This window comes from Eublepharis macularius, chromosome 12 (genome assembly GCF_028583425.1).
Source record: "Eublepharis macularius isolate TG4126 chromosome 12, MPM_Emac_v1.0, whole genome shotgun sequence".
In the NCBI taxonomy this organism is placed as follows: Eukaryota; Metazoa; Chordata; class Lepidosauria; order Squamata; family Eublepharidae; genus Eublepharis; species Eublepharis macularius.
This window is the reverse complement of record NC_072801.1, coordinates 32286986-32297013: the sequence shown is the minus strand read 5'-3', so window position 1 is coordinate 32297013 and position 10028 is coordinate 32286986. Positions and strand designations below refer to the sequence as shown.

The window sequence follows — 10028 nt, the reverse complement described above, 5'->3', positions numbered from 1 at the left end:
CTACGTTTAATGCTAGGAGCTGCAGAGAAATGTCCCAGACATGATCGGGCAGATTGTCATCTACATGATGGATCAATGGATGCAGACATGATAACCTGAGAGATAGCAAGGAAACCGGGTGATGGGTGGATCAGGGGAAGCTTTGCTGGAGGGAGGGGGGGAAGGAGGAAGAGAAGCAAGCAACTCCAGGCTTCAGAGGTGGCATAACAGAAGGCACAGAGGGAAAAGGCTATGTGCTTAGTAGGGAAGAGAGATGGAACAGTAAGGATGAGAAGCTTAATACAGAGTATGGCAAAAAATGAACTATACTTGAGAAAGAAGATACAATGGAGCAAGAGGAAGATTCACTTTCTAAAAGGGACGTGTTCAGAGCAGAGCAAAAGGCACAAAGACAAAAAATCTTCTAGTAACTGCCCTGGAGAGCTTCAAACTTTTCATAATCCAGGGGGCTGGGTTTTCCCCAATGTACTGATGGACAAAGCATAGACCACAGTGGCCAGAGCATCACGCAGCAATGCTCTGAAGCCTGAAAGAAGGGCAAGGTGAACAAGGAAGCAAATGAACTGCCAGGTCTTGTGTTTTATTTTGGCTCTGGGTAAGGACAAAGAGCTCCAAGGAAGAATCTGAAGGAGGGAGGGGCAGCAGGTGAGTGTTGAGAGAGCAGGAGCTCGTCAGATGGGCAAAGATGGGGTAGGAGGAAAGAGCAAGGGGGGAGAAACGAGTCCAGAGGCAGAAGGAAGGTGCCTGCAAAGGAAAAACTAGGTGCATGCCTCAAATAGCTGAATTGCCTGTGTCCTGCAGCAACCAATCTGCATGGGAACTGAGATTGGGGGCTGGCATGGATGGCCATCTTTCCCAGTGCTAGACTACCCATAGATTAATGGGAAGCCTTTCATGTACCATTACCATCAGGAAAAAATGGATGGGAATAGTTCAAATTTACAGGAAGTACAGCTATGTATTGTCGAAGGCTTTCACAGCTGAAGAACGATGGTTGTTGTGGGTTTTCCGGGCTGTATTGCCGTGGTCTTGGCATTGTAGTTCCTGACGTTTCGCCAGCAGCTGTGGCTGGCATCTTCAGAGGTGTAGCACCGAAAGACTTTTGGTGCTACACCTCTGAAGATGCCAGCCACAGCTGCTGGCGAAACGTCAGGAACTACAATGCCAAGACCACGGCAATACAGCCCGGAAAACCCACAACTACAGCTATGTAACTTTTAAATTTAAAAAAAATGGGAGTTGAGAATGGAAAGCCTGATTAGAGGCAGAGATGAAAACAAGGAGTGAAATACAGGATTTCTGCACCAAGGACTTCAAGGGCACATCCTTAGGGGAGATAACTCTCGACTCCTGACTCTTCCTCCACATATAGGTAAAGCTTGTCAACATATTCTATCCAGCCCTTTAAACAGTTTTACGTAATCCACACCCTGTTAGTGGCACAGTCAGCCAGACACCTGAACAGTGCAGACAGAGGCTTCCCACATAAGAAAATTTTGCTTCAATTCCATAGCGGAACAGAAACGGGCCTTCCGTAACCCCGTCCTAATGAATGGATTCATTTAAACCTTTTTTTAAAAACTCACACTATTTACAGCATATTCCATGATTTTTAAGGTTTGCAAACTTTTCTATATCCTTGAAATTGTGGAATCTCATCTTTTTCTAAAGGAGGAGGGGAAAGGATGGCATATATGTAACAGGAGAAGCGAGGGAAAACACTCTCTCAACATGACAGAATCCACAAAGCAAATACAGTGCCACATACTACAGCACAGGACACAAACATCCCATTAACCACATTCTGGAAAAGAAAGGCATACGTGAAAAACAGTTTCAAGGCAGAGTAAGCAAAGTGTCTTGATTGCAAGGTGGTGGTTCAAAAACTGCTAAATCCATCTCTTAAAAAAAAAAGAAAGAAACCCGCCCCCACTCAATATTTAAAACACGGAATTGATGCTGAGCATTCAAAATCTTCAACAGCAGTTTTGAGAAGTGTGGCTGTGAAATCCAAGGATCACAAGCAGCCCAAAGACGTAAGAAAAAAGTTGCAATTCAAACAGGACAAAAGTGGTTCGAATTGTTTAAGAAAGATGATTCAATGCACGCTACTCCAACGGTTTTGACGATCAGTCCTAGTGGTTACAGGATCAACAGATTACCCATTTTCAGAGGACCACATTCCTCTCGACGTGGGATCGCCAAAAACTCCAGGGACAGATTTCAAGCATCCTTACTCAACACAGTATGTTTTTTTAAAAAGTAGTAGCCCCATTGCGCCAAATATCATCTGCTAGGTCCTGTGACTGGATGAAGGTCAAACTAGACTGACGGTGCCATGATTAAACAAGTATCAGTACAGCTGTGCTGCAGAGGCCGTGTGACCCACGTGGTCCAATCCAAAGTGTGCTTGTAACACATCGAGTCTCTCATTGCCTGGTGCCACTTCCTCTTCTTGTGATCCTCTCCATCAAAAGCCTCTGCTGCAACTTGACAATCACACATATCCTATCTTGATTTGCAACTAAAGTTAAGGGGAGAACATCAGCTCCCCTATCTTTTTTGAAATGACAACTGCTGTAAATAAAACTGTAATATCAAAGTCAGCAGGAAAAGTTTTAGCTTCAATTTTCTTAAAATGGCTTCTCAACATTTGGTAACAGTTCGACCTCAAAATGGCACACCATTTTCTGTCCAATTCTTGGGGAGAGGGACCACAAGGGCATTTGCTCTGTGTGAAAAACCGAAGTCTAAATCGAAGGAACAACCGTTTCTGGAGTTAACTCCTGTTATTTATTAACAGTTAGTGTCTAACTGTTAGGAGGCTCTTCAAAAATAAAGTGTTGATCTTAACAGGTCTTAATTCCTCAGGTTCATGTTTGGATATTTCAGCAACCAAAATTAAAGAAAGAGAGAGCGAGAAAGGCCCCGCTTCTCCACCAAGGTCTAATGGAATAGTTGGAGACCTACAGCTACAAGCAAGTCGTCTGCTAAGCCACACTGTTATCACACACTCACAGGACATCACCCCCCCAGCAGAGCGGACTGCGTTCCTCCTTTGGCTTTGGAAGTAGCCTCTCCCCTCTTTCTTGCCAAGGGTGGGAAAATAACTATGTCAGGATATTGGACATAAATTCATTGAAGCGTTTTGAATACTGCTCAGGATTGACAGTGGAAATCTCTGCTCCAGCCTGGAAGACAAACAAACAGGTTAAAAGCAATGGGGTTCTTCTCAAACATAAGATACGCTGTCAGCAAACCTGTGTCCAGGAAGCCTCAATATGTATTAATGTGAAAGTTCAGAAGAATTTAAGTACACTGAATCTTGGTCTCCCTGCTGCTTTTAACCACATGAAACCACATGAGGTGGTAGAATTAGGACCATTCAGACAGGTCTTCACAAGAATGCAATTCACAAGAATGCACGATCAGCAAAAAGTGATGCTACTTGAGATGGAGGAATTACACCAAGTTGCATTCAGCAACAGCATTGTTTAGAAATCCAACTGTTTTCTAGAAGCTGTTGAGATCCTCTCCTCTCTTTTTTCTTTCCTCAGAAGGAAGAGACATCAAACTTAGCCCTAGTGCAGGAAGGAGACACAACAGGCAGAGAATGGCACCTGACTTGGCCTTGTTTCTGTGAAATGCCCCTCCTGTGTAGGGATGGGGCTAAGACCACTTTCCAGTGGGAGCCATCACAGAGTGCATGAGCATTCCTTCTATTCCCTTCCCAGACTGAGAAACTTGAACATCACACACACACACACAGTCTCATGTGATCTGAACTGGCTACAATACCCAAGAAAGAGCAGGAAGCTGACTGCAATGTGGCAGGCAAAAAGAAAATTCAACGCTCAAGATGTTTCAGGCAGGGCTTAAAAACAGAGCAAGTATCCCAACATCATATACATGCCTCTGGTGCAGTCTCCCTTGAAACACCGCATGTTGTTGTGGTAGCCACACAGAGATACTGCATAGCTGGGTGGGGGTGGGGGTCTTGTGGAGCCTTAAGGACTAACTGATAACAGATTGATTAAAGAATATGCTTTTATGAAGCAGAGCCTACGATGTCAGGTGCATGAAGTTATGAGTTTCAAGCCATTTCCAGTACCAACACTGAGAGCCGGCAGGGGGACGGGGAGCTCTGCCACAACCCTCAAATCCTGCTCACTGGGAACAGAGGTAGCCCCACAGAGAAACAATCCTCTCCGTTTGTCCTGGCCTCAAGCCATCCACCAGGACTTCTTGGAACATTCTTCAAGAGTACTTTTTAATTTTATTTATTTACTTCTGTCCGGGGTCTGAGCCCCAGCCCCCAGACTTGACAAGAGGGAATAGCAGGTCAGCCGGGCCGACGGGCAAACAGAGGGGGCAGCCAGCAGCCAGCAGGTCAACTGGTCAGCCAGCAGACAGTAGGTCAACCGGTCTGACTGGCAAGCAGAGGGGGCAGCCGGGGGACAGCAGGTCAACCCCTCCCATGGGCAAATGGAGCCAGAACCTGCCTGTGCCAGGGGCAAGGGGCAAAGGCCCAGGGCCTCAGGAGGCAGGGGGAGACAGAAGGAGGCCAGTGAGTCCCACTCCCCTGGGGAAGGAAAGGGGACTAAGCAAGGCAGAAGGGGGCAAGGGCAGAGGGATTGGGGGCCCAGCAGTCACCCACCCAAAAACCTTACCTGAGGAGGAGAAGCAGCAGCAGCCCCAACAACCCAAAGCCACGCCCCAGCTAGAAAATAGTAGCCTGGCCCAGGAGTTGCCAAAAGCCAAGCCACTCCAGGTGGGGCTATTGGAGGCACTCTGCAGGAAGCCCTGGGCAACCAGCCAAGGAGCCGCAGCTGGACCCACCTTCAGCCATCAGCTCAGCCAGGCAGGCCGGGCTGCTAGCCAGGGGACTGCAGCTGGACAGGCCTGCAGCAATCAGCCAAGGCAGGGAGGCTGGGCAGCCAGGGAACAAGGCACAGCTGGTGCTGGTCAGTGGGGCCAGATCAGCTACCCCAGCTGCAACTGCTTGGTGCAGCCCAAGACCAGGCTGGAAGAGGGGTGGGACAGTAGAAGGAAGCCCTATAAAAGCTGGCTGGGAAGAGCCCTGTGGTGGTGGGTGTGAGTAGGGAGTGATGATGTGGAGCAAGAGCGGTGCGATGCAAGCATGGAGGTTTGGAGGAGAGCTCTGGGAGGAGGAGGTGAAAGAGGACGCAGAGGGTAAGCAGGCCAGGTTGAGCAGGCCAGCGAGTGGACTGAGAGGGAGTCTGGGTGAGGTATACCGCCCCTCCTTCCACAGAGCAGGGTCCTGCAGAATCCCTGGCCCCCCTATGACGTCAGGAGCAGACCGCCCAGTGCCACGCCCAGTGGCAGCGGTGGCAAGCCCTGACAAGTTGGTGGCCCGTACGGGGAGAGACGTTCCAACGCAGGCGCCAGTCAAGAGGCGGCCTCCCAAGGCCGCCACCCCAGCGGAGCTTGGACTGTGGCTAGAGGAACGCCAGGATAGGATGTGGGGAAAGCTGGAGGCAGCCTACCCAGCCGCTCCAGTGGAACTAGCACAGACAGCGGAGCTGCGGTTGCAAGCCGACGCGCTCACGGAGGCCTTGCCAAGGGTTTGTGCCCTCGTTTGGGAAAATAACCCACCGCCTGGCAAGCAGGTGCAGAGTCTATGCGCCACCGTGAAGATAGGCCGGCTGATCCTACAAGCCCTGTTAGACACTGGGAGTGCAGTCTCAGCAATTCGGCCCCAGCTCCTCCCAGCTGCTACCCCAGTGCACCGCTGGATCCCGGTGACGGATGTGATGGGCCGCACCCAGCCGTACCCTACGGCCCTAATCACGATAGAGTACCTAGGGGTCCGCCACCAAATGGAAGTTGCCCAGTTAGCTCACCTACCCGTGCCAATGCTGCTGGGAAGAGATGCCCCGGGGTTCTTCAGGCTCCTCCAGCAGGCAGCGAAGAAATTGGGAGGAGATACCCCAGGGATAGCCGGGTCTCGGCTGAAGGCAGCAGGGGAATTGACAGACCCCCAAGTTGCCACCGCTCTGCAAGTGGAGGAGGCCGATGACCCGGGAGAGGGTCCCTCTACTAGACCAGGGGCAGAACCACGGACTGGAGACCCAGCTGGGCCCCCGGCCGATCGCCCATTCTGTGACGCCCAAGGGGCAGATGAGTCCTTGCAGCGCTTACGAGAGACGGCAGCTCGTGAGGAGGAGCTAGTGCGGGATGAGCGGAGGTCCCAACGGCTCCCGCGCATCGAGAAGCAAGGAGGGGTTTGGGTTCGCATAGCTCGCGCCCCAAGTGGCCAGGGGGAGGTCCGCCAGCTATTGGTGCCGACTGCCTACCGGGCCGAAGTCCTCCGCACGGCCCATGAGCATGCGTGGGCCGGGCATCTGGGGCACCACAAGACCCTGAAGAAGATCCTTGAGCAGTTCTACTGGCCCTCCGTGAATGCCGACGTGAAGGCCCACTGCCGCTCGTGTCCCACCTGCCAGCGGGTGGCAGCCCGCCGCCCACCGAAGGCCCCCCTCTCCCCACTACCCGTCATGGGGACGCCCTTCCAACGCATCGCGATGGACTTCATCGGACCGCTGCCACGCACACCCCAGGGCCACCGCTTTGCCCTGGTGATTGTGGACTACGCCACACGGTTCCCTGAGGTCATCCCGCTGAGGACCATGCAGACCCCGGGGGTGGTCCGGGCACTGTCCAAGTTCTTCGCGATGGTGGGGCTGCCAGATGAAATCTTGACAGATCGAGGAGGCCCGTTCCGTGCCACCGCCATGCGCCAACTCTGCCAGAGTTTGGGGATCCGGCAGGTGTTCACCTCGGCTTACCACCCTCAGACAGACGGTTTGGCAGAGCGGCTGAACCAGACCATCAAAGAGGCCCTGAAGAAGATGACACGGGAGAAGCCTCATCAGTGGGACCTGTACATCGACCCACTCATGTTTGCCCTCAGGGAGACCCCGCAGGCCTCCACTGGCTTCAGCCCGTTCGAGCTGCTGTATGGGCGCAAGCCAAGAGGGATGCTCTCCCGGCTGACAGAACGCTGGGCGCCCCAGGCCAGCAGCCCTGCGCCCACCGCACGGGAGTACATAAGCCAACTCCGTAACCGGGTGCAACAGTCTCAAGCCGAGGCGAACCGCAGACTGACTCGCACCCAGGCGAAGCAGAAAGCCACCTACGACCGGGGTGCACGGATGAGGGCCTTCCAGGCGGGAGAGAAGGTCCTGGTGCACCACTCGGTATTCCCCAGAGAGGAAGGGGACCCATGGAGGGGCCCCTACCCGATTCGGAGGGTGCTGGGCCCCACTACTTACGAAGTCCAGTGTGGGGTTGGCCGGCGTCGGCGGAGGACCCTGCACGTGAATCTCCTGAAGCGGTGGCATGAGCGCCCAGAAGAGGAGTGTGGCGTGGCCGAGGACCCGTTGGAGCTTCCTGACAGTGAGCTGCCATGGACCTCCGAAGCCCCGGAGTTCGAGGAGCCCAAGGTAGACCCCCAGCTCGATCCAGCTCAACGGGCCCAGCTACGAGACCTCTGTGCACGGGTTACCGGGGTCTTCTCCCGCAGGCCGGGCAGCACCAGCCTGATTCAACATGCCATCCCGACCAGCCCGGGGCAGACAGCCCGGGCTACCTGGCGCCCCATCCCCAGGAAGCGGTGGGAGGCAGTGGAGAAGGAGACAAACGAGATGCTCCGGCTGGGTGTAATCGAACCCTCACGAAGTGCCTGGAGGAGCCCGATAGTCCTGGTGCCCAAGCCAGATGGGACCACCCGGTTTTGCATTGACTATCGTGAACTGAATAAGGTGGCCCAGTTCGACGCCTACCCCATGCCCCGAGCAGACGTGCTGGTGGACCACCTGGGGTCCGCCCGCTACCTGTCGGCCCTGGACTTAACAAAGGGCTACTGGCAGGTGCCCGTACGGCCGGAGGACCGGGAGAAGACGGCCTTTGCCACCCCCCAAGGCCTCTTCCAATTCAAGAAGATGCCGTTTGGCCTGCATGGGGCAGCAGCCACCTTTCAGCGGCTGGTGGACCAGGTGCTGGGAGAGTGCCGTGCGTACGCCATGGCGTACATTGATGATATTATTATCTTCAGCCCCGACTGGCCCACCCACCTCCAACACCTGGAAGCCGTCTTAAGGGCCCTCCAACGAGCTGGACTAAGGGCGAACCCAAAAAAGAGCCACCTGGGGTTCCAGGAACTCCAATACCTGGGCTTTGTGGTCGGGGGAGGACGAGTCAGGCCACCACCGGACAAGGTGGCCTCAATAGCCGACGCCCCACAGCCCAAGACCAAGAAGCAGGTTCGGCGATTCCTAGGACTGCTGGGGTATTACGGGCGGTTCATCCCCCACTTTGCCTCCCGAGCGGCGCCCCTGACGGACAGCTTAAGGAAGGGGCTGCCCAACCAAGTCCGGTGGACCCCAGAACTAGAGGCAGCTTTTAAGGACCTGCGGTTAGCCCTCTCCAATGCCACGGCCCTATGGAACCCGGACTTTGACCAGCCCTTCACACTGGCCACAGACGCCTCGGACACCGGCCTTGGGGCTGTGCTGACCCAGGAGCGGGATGGCGTGGATGTCCCAATTCTGTTCCTAAGCCGGAAGCTCCAGCCCGCCGAGAAGCGCTATGCCACGGTGGAGCGGGAGGCCCTAGCGGTCAAGTGGGCGGTGGGGGCCCTGCAGTACTACCTGGCCAACAACCCCTTTGTACTGCTGACAGACCATGCACCCCTGCAGTGGCTCCATCGCATGAAGGCGCACAACCCCAGGGTGCTGCGGTGGTACCTCTCCCTCCTACCCTTCCAATTCACCATCAAATACCGCCAGGGGGCACGGCATGTGGATGCGGACTTCATGTCCCGCATGTTCGAGGCTGAACCGGACCCCCACAACTCAAAGCCAAGTGGGGGTGTGTGTCCGGGGTCTGAGCCCCAGCCCCCAGACTTGACAAGAGGGAATAGCAGGTCAGCCGGGCCGACGGGCAAACAGAGGGGGCAGCCAGCAGCCAGCAGGTCAACTGGTCAGCCAGCAGACAGTAGGTCAACCAGTCTGAGTGGCAAGCAGAGGGGGCAGCCGGGGGACAGCAGGTCAACCCCTCCCATGGGCAAATGGAGCCAGAACCTGCCTGTGCCAGGGGCAAGGGGCAAAGGCCCAGGGCCTCAGGAGGCAGGGGGAGACAGAAGGAGGCCAGTGAGTCCCACTCCCCTGGGGAAGGAAAGGGGACTAAGCAAGGCAGAAGGGGGCAAGGGCAGAGGGATTGGGGGCCCAGCAGTCACCCACCCAAAAACCTTACCTGAGGAGGAGAAGCAGCAGCAGCCCCAACAACCCAAAGCCACGCCCCAGCTAGAAAATAGTAGCCTGGCCCAGGAGTTGCCAAAAGCCAAGCCACTCCAGGTGGGGCTATTGGAGGCACTCTGCAGGAAGCCCTGGGCAACCAGCCAAGGAGCCGCAGCTGGACCCACCTTCAGCCATCAGCTCAGCCAGGCAGGCCGGGCTGCTAGCCAGGGGACTGCAGCTGGACAGGCCTGCAGCAATCAGCCAAGGCAGGGAGGCTGGGCAGCCAGGGAACAAGGCACAGCTGGTGCTGGTCAGTGGGGCCAGATCAGCTACCCCAGCTGCAACTGCTTGGTGCAGCCCAAGACCAGGCTGGAAGAGGGGTGGGACAGTAGAAGGAAGCCCTATAAAAGCTGGCTGGGAAGAGCCCTGTGGTGGTGGGTGTGAGTAGGGAGTGATGATGTGGAGCAAGAGCGGTGCGATGCAAGCATGGAGGTTTGGAGGAGAGCTCTGGGAGGAGGAGGTGAAAGAGGACGCAGAGGGTAAGCAGGCCAGGTTGAGCAGGCCAGCGAGTGGACTGAGAGGGAGTCTGGGTGAGGTATACCGCCCCTCCTTCCACAGAGCAGGGTCCTGCAGAATCCCTGGCCCGCCTATGACGTCAGGAGCAGACCGCCCAGTGCCACGCCCAGTGGCAGCGGTGGCAAGCCCTGACAACTTCATTTATACCGTGCCCAATGGGGGATTTGAACCTGGGTCTCCCAGATCCTAGTC

At 55.1% G+C, this 10028-nt stretch overlaps 1 protein-coding gene across 2 annotated transcripts in view; it reads right to left on the bottom strand.

Annotated features, from left to right (window-relative positions):
* Positions 1-1156: 1156 nt before the first annotated feature.
* Positions 1157-10028, bottom strand: part of PIP4K2B (phosphatidylinositol-5-phosphate 4-kinase type 2 beta) — a 32626-nt gene continuing 23754 nt past the window's right edge. For both annotated transcript variants that reach the window (XM_054995309.1, XM_054995308.1), the window contains exon 10: positions 1157-3191. In XM_054995309.1, the coding sequence (XP_054851284.1) occupies positions 3111-3191 (81 nt within the window). In that variant the 3' untranslated portion in view covers positions 1157-3110. The remainder of the gene's footprint in view (positions 3192-10028) is intronic.